The sequence below is a fragment of the Triticum aestivum genome, chromosome 3B, assembly GCF_018294505.1.
Source record: "Triticum aestivum cultivar Chinese Spring chromosome 3B, IWGSC CS RefSeq v2.1, whole genome shotgun sequence".
In the NCBI taxonomy this organism is placed as follows: domain Eukaryota; kingdom Viridiplantae; phylum Streptophyta; class Magnoliopsida; order Poales; family Poaceae; genus Triticum; species Triticum aestivum.
In genome coordinates, this window is record NC_057801.1 from 185,018,752 (window position 1) to 185,038,946 (window position 20,195).

The 20,195-nt window shown below is 48.4% G+C and overlaps 1 protein-coding gene across 1 annotated transcript; it reads right to left on the bottom strand.

Moving 5' to 3' along the window:
• Nucleotides 1-1,607: 1,607 nt before the first annotated feature.
• Nucleotides 1,608-6,036, bottom strand: LOC123065192 (uncharacterized). Its single transcript, XM_044488541.1, has 3 exons — nt 5,874-6,036; nt 5,625-5,776; nt 1,608-1,988 (listed from the first exon to the last, which is right to left on the bottom strand). Exons 1-3 carry the CDS (start codon nt 5,968-5,970, stop codon nt 1,908-1,910), a joined length of 330 nt encoding a protein of 109 aa, XP_044344476.1. The 5' UTR covers nt 5,971-6,036; the 3' UTR covers nt 1,608-1,907.
• Nucleotides 6,037-20,195: the final 14,159 nt, after the last annotated feature.

Consider the following 20,195-nt stretch of genomic DNA (forward strand, 5'->3'; position numbering starts at 1 on the left):
ATGGCACCTGCAGCAACACACATAGCTCCGTCAATGCTGTCTGGTGCGTATCCTTCATTTCTGTGTGGGAGGGGTCTTCGAGAAATGAGTAGAGGATTTGCGTGGAATCTCAGGAACTCCCCGCTTGTTGGCTCGTTGCAAAAAAATTGTTACGTGATTCCCTATGTGTGGCCAACTCCCCGATCTCCTAAAAATAGAAATAAATGAGCTAATCGGTGGAGTAATCTTTACTTAAGGATTTGTACTTCACTAAATTTTGGTCGGGCCTAGCCGAACAGCTAAATATAACGGAGTAAAAAGCAAATCTTCATAAGTTCAACATAGATCTGATTTAAACAACCGAAATTTAACACATAATGTACATAATAATTCCATTTAAACCTAAACATGAACATGGAACTTAAAACTAAACATAAATTTAAACCAAAACTAAACATCATCGTCATCGTCACCCTCGTAGAGGGCGAGCCAATCCGCCCGCGACATCCCACTGCCCATGGGGCCCGGGCATGTGCCGTCGGAGTCGGAGTCTAGGAAGATGAACTCCTCCTCGTCCTTGCCGCCGTCGTCATTGCCATGCTCCTTGTGGTCGGAGAGGACCATGACCTCCCCGTCAACCGCGCGCTCCAAGAAGATCGATCGCTCCGCCTCTACAAGCTCGGGGCACTGGCAGCGGAGGTCCACCATGTACTCCTCGTCGGTGGCCTCTGTCGCGATGAGCTCGCCTCCCGGTCCTCTCTAGCCATCGCCACTCTCACCACCCTTGGCGGCGGCAGGGTGAGCTCGACGGGCATCGTCCCCCACAGGAAGTTGAGGCGCGCCGCCACGCCGTGCAACCGGACCTGCTATAGGTCATAGCTCTGGGTATAAGAAAAACACAGGAGCAAACATTTAGATGATTTGTGCCTTGCCTACCGTACGCGGAGACGTGCCCATAGATATTTGGTGCCTTGATCTGTGTTGGAGTTGGACTTACGCTTCAACACCTGCATGCTTAGGCCCTGTTTGTTTCAGCTTCACTTAGATTTTAATCACATATGGATTCGCTTTACTTGCAAAGCTGATTCACAGAATCAGCTTCACCACCGAAATACACTTTGAGGTGCTTCAGGAAATTACACTAAAAAGGGGCCAAATTAAGAGGTGCTTCAGGAAATTACACTAAAAAGGGGCCAAATTAAGATTCAGCTTCACTGGCAAAGCTGATTTCAAATTGCTGCTTGTTTCAGATTCCAGATTCAGCTTCACTGGTAAAGCTGAATCCGGTCCCAGAATCCAAAACAAACAGGGCTTTAATTGCTGGTCTTGTAGGGCCCCCACAGGCCACAGCTCTCGAGATATGTGGCTATTTTTGGGAGCTTTGTTTTGTCTTCGTTGCTGTTGCTTTCCCTGTTTTGTTCCATTTGTTGCTGTGCTGCTCCTAGTTTTCTGAAAGAGAGTGATGCCGTGCAGTGCAGCTTGCTGCGCTCAAAGCCACGTTTGCGATGAGTTGATGGCAGTGCTACGCCACTACTGCTGCTGGATTCTTCCGTGTTTTGTTTGAGAACAAATTGGACCCACCAAGCTATTGCATTAAAGAAGAAAATAAACTAATGATCGCCCACACGTATAACAACATTCTGGTATAATCACCAGTAGGCCAATTGACATATTATTAGGGATAACACAGGGAGAGCAAGGTACGCGAGCCGAATGACTTCAGAACAACAAGAGTGATGATGCCCAAACCTAACAAAGAGAAATCCTACAAAAGAATACCATCAAGTGGGCCAGTTATTGGTTGGATGTGCATAAGAGTTCATCAGTTATCAGATAACCTTCTAACTGCGGCGTCCAAATTACAACACAACTATTCGATGCCCCAAGCATGAATTTCTCCAAGTGGACACTTCGAAAACAAACCAACTTTATTGCACTTTCCTGGCTTCTGCCGGGGGCTTCCAAAGACCAAGGCGGTACTTGTGAGCAAAACTCAAAATCAACTTCCTCTGCACCATGGCAAAGAAACCGAATTAGTAAATTAATTCAAGCATAATTTAATCATAAGTTAACCGCCTGGAAAAGAAAGGAAATTAAACAGAAGAAACATATCACAGTAAATGTTGATGATGGCAAATAGTGGCTAGCGAGCCGTGAGCTATCTTTCGAATTTGTGTGGATTGGCAACCTGGATATGTCGAATATCTGAAATGCTTCTCAAGCACTAGTTTGGCTGCTGTTATTTAGAACACCGCTCACGGTATTTTACAAGCAATTGGAACATCCACCAAATGTTACCACACATTTACAAGCTACCTACTTCCTAGGAAACATCATAATTGACTAAGTAACACTTCATACATGTTAGTATGCTGGCCGTTAATTGACAGAAGAAATTAGTTCAATGCATTCACATTCAGAAATTACAGATACGGTACATCTATCAAAATTTGCAGCTTCAATGCAGTTATTGAACTGCAAATGCATTCAACTCAAAAATTTCCAAGTCCAAATCAGATTTCAACATATGCCAGCCTCCTCCTACGCCGGGCTGCCACATGCCTTGGCCAGCCCACCATATGGCACAACAGACATATTGTGGGTGTCAAGTCCTCCAACCAAGCCTCCACTGACGTCCAAGCTTTGTCCGTTGGTGCTGCTATTTCATGTTCACTATAGTAACTAGGGGAAACAAACAAGTACAAAGTTGCTACCTGAATGTTGGTGCACTGGAATCTTATTTCCTGGTTACCCTTTTTATACCCACAAATTCTATTCTAACAGATTATCGGGGATTCATGGAGCATGTTTGATAAATATGTTGGAACTTCTCTGTATTGGCGTGAATAACCCATATGTTAAAATAGTGCCAGTTGTACTCCTGGTCCGGCAACAGCTCTGGTTGTATGCTTGGATACAAAATGTCGTCTAGATAACATGTACATTGTCTAAGGGTTTATTTGTAAGATTCAGGGAGTTCCCGCAGTTCTTGCTATGTGGAGCCTGCAATTTTTATTTAATTCCAACGTAATTATGAATTAAGTTCTTGATCAGAACCATTCGATTCATTTATACTGAGAGATGTAGTAGTATGAACATTTTTTTTAGATATGATTCTTATTTTCTCAACATATTAGACTCATTAAGCCATTCTGCAGCTTAAGAATAATAATACGAACCTCTCAGACATCCTTGGAGACGACAGGAGCAGCCAGGAATCGAGGAAGTTGAAAAAATTCCCAGTCGCATGTAAGTTTACCTCCCCTCCCCTCGCGTCACTCCCGCGAGCGACCGAGGGGATAACCCTAGTCGCCGGCGCGCGTTCCCCCTTCCTCCCCTCCCTCCCTCGCCGCCGCCTGTCCGCGCCGCCAGGCAAAGCCCGGTGGGTGCTGGCAGCGGCGGGGCCCTTTCTCTCCCCGCTCGTGGAGGCTTGGCGCGGGCGGGCGCTCCCGGGTGGCGGCGCGCGGCTGCGCTCGGCGGCGGTGTTGCAGAGTGGCATGCCAGGCGTGCAGGGCCGGACGCGGTGGTTCTGGGTGGTTGCGTGCCCGGGGTGGCGGCGGCGACTTCGGCTGGATCTGCCCCGCGGGCAACGCGGGCTGCGACAGCTCTGTTCGAGGCGGGCCTGGCGGCCGTTGGGTGGCTCAGGCGATGGTCGACCCCCTCTCCTTTGCTCTTCGGCTGGTGTGCGTGACGGACGGTGGCGGCTTGCTGGTGGTTGTCGGCGACTTGGCGGGGGTGCCGTTGGCTGGCCGGTGGTGGTGGGAGCGAACCGGGGAGGGGGGCAGGGGGCCTCCTGGCCGTGCCGATGTCTCGGTGGTCCTTGTCCCCGGTGGAGCGGTGCGGTGGCTGCGGCGAGGACGAGGCCGGCGGCTACCGGCGCCCCTTCCCTGCCTGGATCTGGCCGGCTAGGCCGCCTTCCCACCAAAAGGTCCGTTTTGGGGTTGAAGGAGGTGCCTTCTACCTCTCACTGGTCGGTGGCGTCCATTAGCCGTTGTGGTGGTTGTTGTGGGGTCTTGGATGTCGGGGCGGCGGCCTCGATGGTGGTGGTCGCGCTGCTTGTGGGCGGGGTGCGCGGCTCAGGTGTGGGCTGGTCGCTATGGCCGTTTGGGCGGCGTGGCGGCCGGTGCTTCGGCGAGCGGTGATGTTTCGAAGGTGGAGGGTGCCTGCCAGGAGAGACCCCCTGCTCGGCTTCGGTTGGGCCGACGACGGCGGCATCCGCGGGCGTCGTCTCCTTCCTGAAGGCGTCGTCGTGGCTACTCTCCTCCTTCGGATGGTCCGGGTGAAAACCATGATCCTTTGGATCGGGCGGCGACGGCGCTCCGGTGTCATTCTCCTTCTTGAAGGCGCCGTCTTGAAGGCCTCCTCTCGCCGAGCTCAGCTCCGTGGCTGTTCCTTTACCTGTTGTATCCAGCCTTGGGTGTGTTGTGTGGTGGTCTGGTGTGGCGTTGAGTTGTTTGCGATGATTGTAATCGGTGATGGTGCTTTATATATAAAGCGGGGGGAAACCCTTTTTCGGTAATCGAATAATAATACACAAAGAAACAAGTTTGGTTTCCTCATCTTAGCCTATCAGGTTTCTGCTCCTAAAGATGTTCACAGAATTTCTTTATATACTTGTTTCATGTTAATATGTTATGGCACAATGTGCTCAGCTAGATCGATAACATTTTTGTTTCCATTCAAACTTTTGCGTACGGTTGATTTAACATTCTATACTTGGCAAATCGTTATGATTACATATTTATTGTTGTAACCAGCGTGTGTGCGAACATATCAACTAGGAGGCTTACCATTTCTCATAGCTTTGGAAGCAAACTGGACCTCACTAAATAGAGCTGGGATGTTTCTATTAGATGTCTGGTTTAGTAAAATGCTATCTAAAGATGAATGCGACATTCAGATTAATTTCGTTCAGTTTACTTGTGCATTTCCTACAATTATAACACTTATGCAGTGTCGTCTTTTAATCACCTTTTTATCAGTCTTAAGTTAACTAAGAGTATTGACATTGCAGTCCCAAAGATTTTTCCTAATTCTGTGGCAATTGCTCATAAATGCTGGTTATTAGGACATCGCTATACGATATGTCAGGGATTCTGTTACGACAACTTTGATTTTAAACCCCGGAGAGGTCTTACCTGGTGGAAACGTCATCCAAGGACCCATCACATGCTAATGAGTTCCACATAGGTATGACACTGAGTCAACAATGTGATGTCCGAGCCCCGGTTTACTCTGGTATTTGTATGCTATCCTAAATCATGCTATAGAACACCTTAATTGGTTCTTTCTGGATATGTGTGTGCCAATTTATATGCAATCCTATACCTGAACATTGGACGGATCAAGACATTTCGAACAAATTTGGCAGACTTTCTCCAATTACTTCATCAAGATGGATAGGGGCGAGGCAACGTGCACCTTTGCGTTTGTGCACATGAATCATCTAATACCAAACTAATCGGATGGCTCTTATCCAAGCATCACAACATTGGAGAACAAAACCTAACCAAACTATACATTTACACAACGAGATGCCCGAAGAAACCGGGCGTAGCCAGCAAAACCACATCAAGCCTTCTGTGAAATAACAAAGGACACACCAACTAAATCAAAGGAATGTCCTGAGCAGGGAGGAGACTAACATGCTTGCAGGGGACGCCGAGCTTCTTGAGCCGTAGCGTGCGGGTCTCGAGCAGCCTCTGGAGATCACCTCCTACGGCCTCCTCCAGCTTCGCGGCGTGCGTCTCCACCCCCTTCCCGACCCCATTCAAGAACTCCACCACGCCTACCTTGGCTGCGCACAGGAATCCCAATCCACTTCACCACGACGAACGGCGAAGAAAGAACCACGAAGTTTAAGGATCAGGAGGAAAGAAACTAAGCAGGTGTACCTTGGTAGGGCTGGGCGTAGAAGGATCTCGCCGGAGCTCCGCCGCCGGGGTGGAGGAGGAGGCGGCGCACATTAGATGCACAGGCGAAGGCCGCCATAGGGGAGACTGAGGGCTTGATCCTTTTTTCTGACAATTGCTTTTTTGACAATCTACCGCTGGATACTCCAACCCTCCAGAGCCCGATTAGGCCGGCCCAGTTACGCAGTTTTCTACCGCCAGTTCCAGAAAGGTAATTCTAAAAAGAAAACAGTTCCAGAAAGGTAATTCGAAAATAAATAAATAAACTGTTCCAGAAAGGTACTAAACCTTCCCCGATCGTTTTTTTTTCTGTTTTTTCATTATTTTATTTGGATTAACGGTCTTTTTTTACAATTCACGAGCATTTTCCGAATTCACAATCTTTTTTGAATACATGATATTATTTTCAAATTTATGAACATTTAAAAACAATCATGATTTTTTTGAATTCATGAACATTTTTTCAAGTCATGAATTTTTTCCATATCAGGCCAATTTTTTAAATTAGTGAACATTTTATGAATTCACAAGCATTTTGTGTATTCATGTTTTTCTTTTCTAATTCGTGAACATATTTTCACAAATTGCAACATTTTTAAATTCATGCTGATTATAAATTCGTAAAAGAAAATTCAAATTCATGAATGTTTGTTTGATTTTACATTTTTTTTATTGAACATTTTTGCAAATATGCGACTATTTCCCAAAATCATGATTATCTTTTTGCAGATTACAAAACGTATTTTTGAATTTTACTAAAAATGAAAGATAAAAAAAGGAAAATTTAGAAAACATAAAAGGAAAAAAGGTCTTGCGCCCCTGCACTAGGCCAACGCATCAGAAAATGGGGTACCACTTTGCTAGCCTCCCCCATCCCGCAATGCAGGGACCGCGATTGATATGTATCGCCCGCTGCGATACTCATCGTTGCGCTCACCCGCTATGTTCAATAAGATGGACCGGTTCATCACGAAACCAAGAAGCGTTGCTCTAAAAAAACCATGAAGCGTTCTGTGCGGGAAACGTTCTAGGAACCTTCCACGCTGGTTTGGAAGCTTCCGTATGGTTTTTTCAAGGTGTTTTTTGGTTTTCTTTTAGTTTTCTCTTTGTATTTTTCACTTTTTTTGTTTTTTCTTCATATTTTTATGTTTCTTTGTGTTTTCCAATGTTTTTCAGTTTTCTTTTGTTTTTATTCGTCTTTTTTTTCTGGTTTGTGAGGTGTGGCGCGTGAGTGCGGGAAATTTTTACTTGATGACCGAGAGGTCAAGTATATTTGGTTATTTACTCCTTGCAACCGCTTGAAGTTAAATTTATATTCACCTAACGGTTATAGGAGTTCAACTAGTTCTAGTTTACAGAAGTAACTGGAATTTTTGTTGAAATTGTCTGTCTTCCTCCATCGGTTCGAATTTTTGGAGCAATTGGCTGGAGCATGAATTCAATATGATATCCAAATTAAGAGGTCTTGAGTTCAAGACCCTGCCAACACAGTATTATAAAAACGATTCTGCGGCCTACATCGAACTCATGTCTAGGGACTAAATAAGTCTAGATATAAAGGGGAGTGTTGAAATATATTGCTTGCCTTCCTTTATCGGTTCGAATTTTTGAAGCAACTGGCTGGAGCATGAATTTAATAATTTATACCCCTCTAACAGGTCATAGATGATCGGCTAGAGTTGCTCTTAGGATTCTATATGGGTGAGACATAGCTCTATGGGAAGGATCGTTCGCAGTTGCCTCCGTGAGTGGACGTCAAGTCAACTCTATATTAGCGTCCTTGTATAATCTACAGCCTGAAGAGCAACTCTAGCAGACCTCGTATATCTCGCGAACCCGCAAAATTTCGCCGAGTATACGGGCTCAACCCAATTTTCTGGCCAGAACAGAGCCCGTATACTCGTCTGGCCCGTAAAAAAATTTACCGTGACCCGCAAAACATCCCCCCTCCAAGCAGTATATCTACGGGTTTGCGGAACAGATATGGGTCGAAACCCTATCCCCCCCCCCCCGTCGCGTTTCGTCGCAATTCCCCACTCCCTCCCTCGCATTTCTCGCCGCCGGTGATCCCGCTTCCGGCTCCAGCCACCATGTGGAGCTCCGGCCGTAGCTCCGGAGGGGACGGCGACCCCGAGCGCGAGCGGTGTGTCCGCGCAGATGGCGCGAGGAAGCGCTCGGCCAAGAAGTGGACCAACCAAGGCTTCGAGCCGCCGGCGTCGCTCCTCCGACGCGAGACGGAGGAGTACGACCGCCGGCACGGGCTCCTTCGGTCGCCCTCCTCGGTCGCGAGCTCTTCCTCCATCGCGAGGGGCCGTTCCGGCGCGGCGCTTCTCCCCGTGAAGAGGGAGTGGTCAGAGGAGCCGGAGGAGATCGAGCTCGTCGCCGTCAAGCAGGAGCCGGAGGAGATCGAGCGTCGAGGCGTCGTCGGGCCCGAAGATTATGTGGCCGATGTCGACGCGGTCGCGGCTGCCATTGCCAAACGGAGCTTGCGCGAGGAGGCGGAGCGCTGGCGCGACGACGAGGAGCTCAAAGACCTCATCCTCAAGCAGGCGGTCGCGGCCAACCTTGCCGCGAAGGAGAAGGACGACGAGTGGCGGCGCATCCGCGAGGAGCAGAGGCAGAAATTCATCAACCTCATCAGCTCCGACGAGGAGGACTAAGCTCCTCCACCGCGTCGTACTCGGCCGTGAGCTCGTCCATTTGGTACATCGACCTCGGCCTCGCTGCCGATCCCCCGCCCCTCTAGTAGTAGTGGTACAATGTAGTATGTATGATCATGTAGTATATGATGAACTAGTGTATGATCATGTAGTATGTGATGAACTAGTGTGGTTGTAATTTCTTCCGCGAAAGTTTTTTAAAAATTATGCAATTTCATATACGGGTCTACTCTGCCGTGCACGATTTCGACCCGCAAAACAGTTCGACGTCGAACCGTAAACGTCATATGCAGGTCGGCTTTTTACGGGTCTGCTAGAGATGCTCTAAACTCAGCAATATAGGAAATGATGTTCCGATCGATGAGCTGACGGAGCGTAACACGGCTACGTGCCATGTCTGCGTGCAGTCGCGCTCCACTCGGACAGGTAGTCTTGTCTGGCTCAGCCTGCACGTCATCATCATAATATAACGAGGAGTAGTAAGCAGATATAGCCAGTGTTAGGTGGACAGTGGTATCCCCAACCCATCAGGGTTCAAATCCTGGTGCTCGCATTATTCCTGAATTTATTTCAGGATTTCTGGCGATGCGCTTTCAGTGGGAGGAGACATTCCTGTCGACGACGAGGCGCCTACAGTGACTTCGTAAATCTCAAGATGATATGCCGGCTCAGTCTCTCGAAGGTGCTCATAGGGGTAGGGTGTGCGTGTGTGCGTTCATAGGGGTGTGTGTATGCGCGTGTATATGAGCGCTTGTGCTTGTACTGATGATAAAAAAAAGATATAGCCAGGTACATACTACAGAATCCCAAGCCTCGTACCCGACGCTGACCGGCCTTCCACATATCGATCGACATGGACATGACCGGGCAGCTACCCGAGGACATGCTCCTGGACGTCCTCCGCCGCCTCTCTCCCCGCAGCCTCGCGGCATGCCGCTGCGTCCGTAAGGAATGGCGCGTCGCCGTCGACTGCCACCGCCTACTGCGCATGGACCTTCTCCCGCTCTCGCTCGACGGCGTCTTCCTCGAGCTGCATGACCCAGACCTGCCTCTCGAGAGAATGGAGCATCCCATGCCTGCGCTCTTCTCACGCCGCACCATGGCACGCCGGATCGCCGCCAGCCTTGGCTACTCGGAGCGGACACCCCCTCCATATATGAGTGCGGCATGCAGGACTGCTGCAACGGGCTCCTCCTCTTGCTCTGCGACCATGTGGTCAATCCCGCCACCACTACAAGAAATATGTCAACTTGTGACCACCACTATTGGTCACTGAAAGGTCACAAATTTCCATTTACGACCTTTTTGTGACCAAAAATAGAAGGTCAAAAGCTGGCCGTCGTAAACTGACTATAGCGACCTTTCTTCTGGAATGGTCAAAGACGTTTACGACCAAAATATTCCTACTGTGGCGTTTTGGTCACTAGCAACCTCCCCCAGGCCACGTAGGCATCCAGCATGGCAAGCTGATGTGGCACAAGATTCAGCCCGGTCCAATTCGATTTTCTACATGGGTCGAGCCCAACAATTCGGCCTTTTTACTGTATTTTTTTTCTTGTTAATTTTTGCTAGCTACATGGGCTTGGGCCATTAATTCGGCCTTTTTTTCTAAGATGCAGCCTTTTACAGTTTATTGATATTTTATTTTCATCCTTTTTTTTGCCACTGGTCCCACCAATCAGATTGGTCCCACTTGTCATGCTTATCACAAAATTGATCCCACACATCAAAAATTTAAAAATCTGTCAAACAACTATTATAACTTGGACCCCCTTGTCAGGTTCCATTTGACAGGTATTCAATACACAATCATTATTTCAAACAATCCAAATAGCAAATGAAATTCGTCCAAAACAACACGGCATTAGTCTATTACAAACATTACAGTATACTACAGCCCAGATAAGCCTACTACTGCCTACATTTACAACACATAATATGCTAGTCTTTATTGATATGCTTCACAGCTTCGAACTTGGATTTGCACTTCACCTGTGCAAAAAACAAGAATGAACATATAAGAATAAGAATCTATACAGAACATCAAACAGTAGCCAATGAGGGATCCAATAACTTATAAGCAAGAATTGACAGCAAACATGTATTGATACCTAGTGTTGACTGTATTTGCATCTAAACTGAATGTTGATCCAAAGTGTTGACTAAATCTGCATCTAAACTGAATACTCTTAACTGAACATAGACAAGTGGTATGCTAATCAGGTGTCAGAATGATATCTGATTCAACAAGGTTAACCAAATTTCCCACATAGTTTTGGGGAAATTCTATTTATCTACAGTGATTGGTAGCTATTGATGGCAATGTGACAGTACAAACAGACTTGTGGCTGCTCATTTGTATTCAGGTAACTATGGCAGTGACGCAAATAGACTTGTGGCTGCTCATTCACTAGCTATGGCAATGATGCAAACAGACTTGTGGCTACTCATTCACATTCACATGCACGCATTCCAGCCATGTTGACAGTGTCAGAAACTCGACTGATTTTCAAAACGAAGTACTGTTGGTGCTGCTACCGCTGCAGAATTGGTTGGAGATGCACCCACCTTGTTGGTGTAGATGGTCCAGTTGGTGAAGAGCTCTGATAGCATGGCTCCGAGCTGCCCAAAGAGCGCACGGAGGCGCCCACAGAGATGTTGTCTCTGATGAACAGGGTACATTGAGATTGCAAAGCAGTCCTCCCCTCTTGTCACAGACACTGCAAGACATCACATCTTTCAAAAAAAATTAACCAGTCTCAAGTTAACTTGTGCAGTAAAAGTTACCCTACACCTACAAAACACAACCAAGCAAATAACAACAGATGGGCATTAAGACAAAAAAAATTGGCAATCGCAGCATCATGTTTCAGCAGCAATGCAGCTACGGACAACAATATGCATCGGATGGCAACAATAACATCAACAAGTAGAAATAGCAGCATGTCAATCACTGTATAATCAATCAGTAAGCACAAATAGCAGCAGCAAGCATTCTCTCAATCACAAACTACACTAATCAGCACCCCTCTCTCTCAATCTAAATAGCAGCAGCGAGCACGGCAGGAGACCGAGTTGGTTATCCAACGGGAAGTCAGACCAATATGACATGGAAAGGAATCATCCACAACACTCATATAGCACTACTGAAATGTATAGTATTTAAAAGGTTGGTGTCGACGGCGAGGTAGGAGCCCTCGCACGTCCAGTGCAGGGCGCAGACGCTGTCCCTCGGCCCCAGATCGCATAGCTTGGTAACCTGGACAACGGTGCCATTAGCAATCTGACCTGAGCGTGATCCATGGATGCAACAAGAAGATGCAAGAAAGAAAGAAAGAAATGCACCTTGCAGCTGGATGCGGACTAGAGGTAGACGCAGGTGCCGAGGCCGACGGCGAGCATGTTCTGCGAGGACCAGTCGACGAGGTTCAGGTAGAAGTCGTCCTGCAGGGACGGCGCGTCCAGCACCTGCACGCCGGCGACGACCACACACTAGTTAGTAGTAGATTGGAGATCGGAGAATTCGGTGCGCGCGAGGTGTTTGCGGGAATGGGCGGGCGGGCGGATCGAACCTTGTGGGGCGTCTTGGGGACCTTGCGGGGTGCCTTCTTGGGGGTGGGGGAGCCGGCGCTGCCGGCGCAGTCCAGCTTCTTGGCGAAGGGGGAGAAGGGTGCGGAGGAGCTGTCCGTCTTGAAGCGGAAGAGGTTGTTGGAGCGTGCCCAGCGACGACCTGGCGGGTGGAGTCGTCGTGCCCGGCGACGGCCGCCTCCATCCGAATCCGCCTGCGTGGGGAGCTAGCGGACGAGTGGTGCGGCGATGGGAGGGGAAGCCGAGACCCCTCGCTTCCCCCACCGCAGCCTCCATCGGGTGGGAGACGGAGGGAGACGAAGGCGGGGTGGTGGGGTGCCTCGATCTGGATCGAGGAGAGGGAGGCCGCGCGCTGGATCTTGCCGGAGGGGAGGGAGGAGCAGAGCATGGGGATCTTGGAGCGCACTGGATCTTGCCGGAGGGGAGGGGAGGGAGGAGAGAGAGGGGAGGGGTGGGTGGCGGCGAGGGAAGGGGAAGTGGGAGGGATCGGGGAGCGCTAGGGTTTGCGGGGGAGGAGTGCAGGCTGTGGCTGGTTGTTGGGCTAGGTGGCGTGAGAAACGTGACGAGGGAGCGCTGCCGTTGGATCCGGGTGGATCGGACGGTGCTCGATCCATAATCCGCGTGACATGCCTCTGAACCAATCAAAACAGAGTACATGTGCGCGACGTCCATGACCATTTAAGTAGGTCGTAACCGGCTGAAAATAAAGTGCACATCTCTTTGGCTAAGAGAACTGACTCTTTTTGCGCCGTCTTTCGGCGGTTCCCCTCCGCCGGTGACTTCTTGGTCTTCAGCGGTGAGGAGGGTCGTCGGATCCCGCGCGTGTGGATCATTTTAGCTTTAGGTTTTAGGGTCCTAGTAGCTTAGGTTTTAGGGTCCTAGTAGCTTAGGTTTTTGGATCATTCGATGTCTCGACTTCTGGGGTGGAGGCGGCAATACTGAATAAAGAAGCTCTGGATTTTTATCCGGCAAAGCCACCAGCAAGGACCTCGGCACGTAGAAGAGCAGGGCATCGAGGTGGTGGTCGCGAGCGCGGAGTTCGTCGTCGTCACCTTCGCGGTGACCGAAGACACGTAGTCATACCCACCGTTTTGACAACATTTTGAAAGAAATTCAAAAAACAATGTTCTCATATTGTGCACAAGGGTGCATAGTAGAATGGAAAACAATGTTGCCTAAGGAAGTTTTCATTTCTTTTGGACGAAAAAATAATTTTCCATTTTTCGAGTGCCCGAAAAGAGGTTTTTTTGTGAAGGACCTCCCAAATAATTGTTGCAAAATTGGACCAAATCATTTTTCTAAAATACTAGGCCATATTTAATGCACAATTGACCAAATGGTTGGGTGTAAAAAGTTTTAATCCACCTCTCGTGAAAAAGACAAATTTCCGCCGATTCAGTTGGAAGCGGGTCAAATTTGAACTGCAGCTGCCTCATAGTTTGCTATTTATTTTTTCCAAAAATCATTTCTAGTTACATAAGGACCTATTTAATCAGAGAAACACCAAAAAAATTCCAAGATTCAACCACTAGCTAGGAACGGTCATTCCCGCCGTTTTGACCGCACTTTGAAACGGGTATAAAAAATTCAAAAAAATCAAAAAATTGGGAAACCTTCGCATTGTGTCATCATATGTGGCCAAGTTCCTAGGAAAAATAACAAACTTGTAATACGGCAATTATTTTAAAAAAGTGTTCTCAGAAACGAGCTATCATGTGTGGAGATCAATGGCTTTCAAGCCAAATGATCAATCTTATGGCCACATTCATGGCATAGTTTGTTCAAATGATCTCATATTGTGCGCAAGGGTGCATATTGGAATGGCAAACAATGTTTCCTAAGGAAGTTTTCATTTTCGTTGGACGAAAAAACCATTTTCCATTTTTCAAGTGCCCGAAAGGAGGTTTTTTTGTGAAGGAACTACCAAATAATTGTTGAAAAATTGGACCGAATTATTTTTATAAAATACTAGGCCATATTTAATGCACAATTGACAAAATGGTTGGGTGTAAAATTTTTTGATCCACCTCTCGTGAAAAAGACAAATTTCCGCCGGTTCAGGTGGAAGCGGGTCAAATTTGAACTGCAGCTGCCTCATAGTTTGCTATTTATTTTTTCGAAAAATCATTTCTAGTTACATAAGGACCTATTTAATCAGAGAAACACCAAAAAAATTCCAAGATTCAACCACTAGCTAGGAACGGTCATTCCCGCCGTTTTGACTGCATTTTGAAACGGGTATAAAAAATTAAAAAAAAATCAAAAAATTGGGAAACCTTCGCATTGTGTCATCATATGTGGCCAAGTTCCTAGGAAAAATAACAAACTTGTAATTCGGCAATTATTTTAAAAAAAGTGTTCTCAGAAACGAGCTATCATGTGTGGAGATCAATGGCTTTCAAGCCAAATGATCAATCTGATGGCCACATTCATGGCATAGTTTGTTCAAATGATCTCATATTGTGCACAAGGGTGCATATTGGAATGTCAAACAATGTTGCCTAAGGAAGTTTTCATTTTCGTTGGACGAAAAAACCATTTTTCATTTTTCGAGTGCCCCAGAGGAGGTTTTTTTGTGAAGGAACTACCAAATAATTGTTGCAAAATTGGACCGAATCATTTTTTAAAATACTAGGCCATATTTAATGCACAATTGACAAAATGGTTGGGTGTAAAAAATTTTGATCCACCTCTCGTGAAAAAGACAAATTTCCGCCGATTCAGTTGGAAGTGGGTCAAATTTGAACTGCAGCTGCCTCATAGTTTGCTATTTATTTTTTCCAAAAATCATTTCTAGTTACATAAGGACCTATTTAATAAGAGAAACACCAAAAAAATTCCAAGATTCAACCACTAGCTAGGAACGGTCATTCCCGCCGTTTTGACCGCATTTTGAAACGGGTATAAAAAATTCAAAAAAATCAAAAAATTGGGAAACCTTCGCATTGTGTCATCATATGTGGCCAAGGTCCTAGTAAAAATAACAAACTTGTAATACGGCAATTATTTTAAAAAAGTGTTCTCAGAAACGAGCTATCATGTGTGGAGATCAATGGCTTTCAAGCCAAATGATCAATCTTATGGCCACATTCATGGCATAGTTTGTTCAAATGATCTCATATTGTGCACAAGGGTGCATATTGGAATGGCAAAACAATGTTGCCTAAGGAAGTTTTCATTTTCGTTGGACGAAAAAACCATTTTCCATTTTTCGAGTGCCCGAAAGGAGGTTTTTTTGTGAAGGAACTACCAAATAATTGTTGCAAAATTGGACCGAATCATTTTTATAAAATACTAGACCATATTTAATGCACAATTGACAAAATGGTTGGGTGTAAAAAAATTTGATCCACCTCTCGTGAAAAAGACAAATTTCCGCCGATTCAGTTGGAAGCGGGTCAAATTTGAACTGTAGCTGCCTCATAGTTTGCTATTTATTTTTTCCAAAAATCATTTCTAGTTACATAAGGACCTATTTTATCATAAATACATGGTTTGGTGGTGATACGTCAAGGTTTGGGCGGTGGCCGAGGGCCTCAACTCTAGACCGCGTAAACTCGCATGCCCGTCGCGTGGTCACCGCGTGACCGTAATGTTGCCATGTGTTCTGGGCGGCTTAGGCATGTCTAGTGGGTTGGGCACTCCACAGGTTGGTGCTAGGAAGAAAATTACAACATAAGATTCTCACGAGAAGACCGATCGATGCTCAAACATGAATTAGCAGCCAAGTGTTTGATTAGCGGTACGGGAAATGTACATGGCCAATGGTCGTGAGTTTTGGCTGAGGATGATCATCTACTAAGGAGAATGTCTTCACAAATTTTTAGCTCAAAAGGAGGATCCTAGGTGGTACTTGCTTTGCAAAGTACCACGCTGGACAAAAATATGAATGTTGAAGCTGGGCTCAAAATAATGAATGGATTGCGCTGAAATTTTGTGGAGGATGGTTATTTGGGCATAGGAAAGCATTGTAGAAAATTGATACCATTTGGACATGCCAAAGTAGTACTTCCTTCACAATGCTCTTATATGGACAGAAACTTGGGAAAACTAGTGAGAGAGATTGGATGAATGAAATGAGCTCAAAATTGGTGTAGGTAAGTTACTTAGGTATGGTCATGCGCTGGTCAATTTTCAGATCATTTGGGTAAGCCTAGCTAGTACTTACTTCACAAAGCTTCTCTCGAGGTAGAAACTTTGGAAATTTCCCGAGAAAGATTTACTAGGAAAATTGAGCTGAATATTATCATGTGGCAATGATTTGGGTATGGAAGAGTGCCCGAAAAGTTTGAGGGTAATAGGAGGGGTCTATATAACACTTACTTTGCAACGTGCCAATTTGGCCATAAAATATAAATTGAACCTGGGCTCACATAGATGATTTGACTGAGCTGCAATTTGGAGGAGGGTGATAATTTGGGCATATGAAGAAACTGTATAAATTTCATGTCATTTAGAGATATAAAAAGGGTACTTCCTTCACAATGCTTCTAGGTGGACAAAAACTTTGGAAATTTGTCGAGGAAGATTTGCTAGGCAAATGGAGCTGAATTTTGTCATGCGGTAATGATTTGGATAGGAAAGAGTGCCCAAAAATTCGTAGGGCAATCAAGAATATATAAATAGCACTTCCTTCATAAACTGTTACTCTGAACAGAATAGGAAAATGAATATTTTTGAATTATTTTTGAACTAGGCAAGGAAGGTTTTTACATATTTGACGAAGATATGACCCAAAGAATTTATGAGATTTTTTTGGGAATTTTGGGAATGACAGAAATATAGGTTGCTTCACAACCTAGGGCAAAAACTGCCACATGGACATGACACATAGGCAAAACTGATGAGGTGGCGCCTAGTCATAGAAACACACCACAATTTACAAGGCTATGACCATCTATATTGGTCGTTAACAACTAGAAATAAGGCAGCGGACTAGCGCTGTTAGCTTTATGACCATTTCATGTAAGGAAATTATGACCTTTCTGACCAAAATGGTCGCAATGGTTTAGGGTTTGGAGCCCCTCGAACAGCTTTTGACCAATTGGTCTCAAATGGTCATAAATCTATGACCAATTCTTCCAGGGTCACTGACAGAAGGTCATAAGTTGACATATTTCTTGTAGTGCACGCTGCAGTGGGTGGAGTTGCCCGCAGCGCCGCCCCGGTGCTGCTTTCTCTGCATGAGCAGTCACTACCTCAGCACTACGAGGTGCTCTCGGTCCCGGACATACCATGGAACCCCCCAATGGGACACATTTCCAAGCATGCGTGCATGGATAAGCCGGTGTCCGAGATGGAGTGGCCGCCTTCGCCGTACATCGTGGATGTCTTCTCGTCACGGGCCGGCAAGTAGAAGGAGAGGTCGTTTGTTCGGGAGGGGAAGGCCGCGGGAATGGTCGCCGATTGTAAGTCAAAAGAAAGACGCATATTGTGTTATGCTGCTTACTGGCATGGAGCACTCTACGTCTCTTGCGAAGACGGTTTTGTTTTGAGGTATGTATATAAGTATATCTGCTGATACCTTATACGTATGTGTTGGGATTCACCTTTTTTATTCCTCACAAAGCAACTACATTCCGGATGTTCTAATGATGATCCCATATTTTGCAGAATGAACTTGTCAAATAATAAATACCAAGTAATTCAGTGCCCTAAAGGAAAGAAGCTAGAGTCTTATGCACCTCGCCTCGGCAAATCCAAGAAGGGTGTCTATTGCGCATTCCGTGTTGCACGTGATGCATTCCAGGTATGGTTCCTTAACGAAACGTATGGAAAGATGGAGTGGATGCTGAACAATGACATCAACTTTGAGCATGTACCCAAATGCCCTCGTAACTTTGTTCGGGGATGAAGAGTAAGGGTAAAAAAAACAAATACGTACACGGAGCGAATGAGCTCTCGCGACTCAGCTGGCGACCTGGCGACGCGGTCGCTCCCAGCTCGCCGGCCACCCTTTCCACCACCTCCCCCGCGGCCGTCACTCCAGACGGTGGCGGCCACCCACTAGACGACCTCGGTGAGTCGCCAACCCTTCCTTGCAGCGGCGGCGGCGAGGACCTGGCCCCAAGCAATCATGTCAGCAGCATCATTCCCGTCATCGTCCCGCGCCCAGGTGAGACCTTCCAATCCAGAATCCTTCGCCAGTTCTGCTCCGGAACGGTGTTCGATCCATTCGAGTTCCCCTCCTGTCGTGTCCCCGGCGATCTCCGGTTCACCCCCCTCCTCTCGTCGTGTTTCTCCACTGCCTGCGTTCGCTCCCTAGTCAACTACTTCTTCTGCGCCCCTCCCGAAGAGATTGTGGTGACCGAGGCCTCTCCGGCCGTCTTCCATGCGCAGCTGGCCAGCCCGGTCGTGGCCCATTTCATCGCCGCCGTTGGGACAGGGCAGCTGGCCTCCTTCAAGCTTCAGCCGCATCTCTCCCTCGGGGATGCATTGGCTGCAGCTGCTGCTCTCCAGCCCGTCATCACTGGCCAGTTGGTGAGAAAGCGAGCAGCTGCATTGACTTCGGCTCGGCGGACGCGCGGTTTTCAGCGCCCACGCCCGCCCGTTCCCGTCCGCTCTAACTCCCCTGGTCTGCTGCCCATCCCCTCTTCTGCTCCCCAGCTCACCGACGTCCCATCCCAGCCTTATGGCGCCATTGAAGAGCCCCCCTTTCCGCGACGCTACATCAAAACCACGCCGGCGTGCTGCCTCTCCTCGAGCTCGCTGCCACCGGCCTAGGTACGGAGGATAGGCCTGCCCTCCCCTGTCCCGTCGCCGAGCTAGCCACGCCCCTGGCGGACTTCAATGCCGCTCCTACCGCCGCTCCTCAATCCCCCGCCCCTCCCGCCTCTTATCTACAGGTCCTCCTCCGCCTGCGCCTCTATCCTCCACTCCTCGCACCCCACCTTGCCCCCTTCGCCTGCTCATCGGGTGCTTCAGGTGCCTCACCTCCTGCCACCAGGTCGTCGACTGTCGTGACCCCATCTGTTGCAGGGGGTGCGGCGGCTCCGGCCACCGTCTTCACCAGTGCATGGTGCGCCCCACTGTGACCATCCTCCCGCCCCCTCCCCCCACCTCAGCCACCTGCCGCAGAGCCCCGCCCTGTTGCGCCCTTCCCCTCCGCTCTACCCATGCCCCCACTACCCACCAACGCTCCTGCTCTCATCGTCGGGGAGTGCTCTGCTTTGGCCTCCCATAACGCCTTTTGCCTCCGCAGGCATGCGGCGCCTCGGTCTCCCCACGCCTCCCCGCCTCGTTTCCGCATCATAGGCACCTTGCCGAACGGCTCGGTCGCCTCCATGCCTGCCTCCCCCAGCAGCGGGCGTCGCACCCCCCGTCGCCGGTGCACCTTCCTCTAGCCCTTGGCCTTCGGCGCCGTGCTGCTTCCGACGAGTCCGACGAGACGAGCTCAGACGCATCTGCTGCCTCTGGTGAGCAGCCCGATTTCGACAATGATGGCGGCCTGGTGCACCACTCTCCCTCGGGCTCTGAGGCCAGCTCCAGCGCTGGTGCTCCGTCCCTAGTGGCGGAGTCCAAGCGGCCGCACTACCTTGAGGTCTTCATGCCTACGGGTGACCTCGCGGTGGCTCGCCGGCTGGCTGTGGTCTACATTGACCCCCCCGGTGCATTCCCTTCCCCAATGGCGTCCGTCCGTGACGCCCTGCTGGCTGCGGCGCCCCACCTCTTCTTCGACACGGTCGGCTCATCCGTTGGCGCCATGTACTTGCGGTTCAACTCTCCCGAGGACCACGAAATGTGCGTCGCGCTGCGGGAGCTGCCTTTTGAGGGCGCTCGCATCATCTTCACCCGAGAAGAGGAGGCTGACCGGGTGCCACCAAGGGCCAGGACCTAGGCCTTCATCTCTGCCACCAGATTCCCCGCCGAGCACATCAACCCTGTCGGCATTGCTCGCGCCTTCTCTGGCTTTGGTGATTTGGTCGAGATTGACCACAGGGTGCTCTCCGGCGCCGATCTCTCTATCGTTCGTGTCGTCCTCCTCCTCGAGCATGCCAGGGAGGTGCCGTGTGATGTGTGGCCGCGTGGCGGGTTCTGGGGCTCCCGCATCGTCACT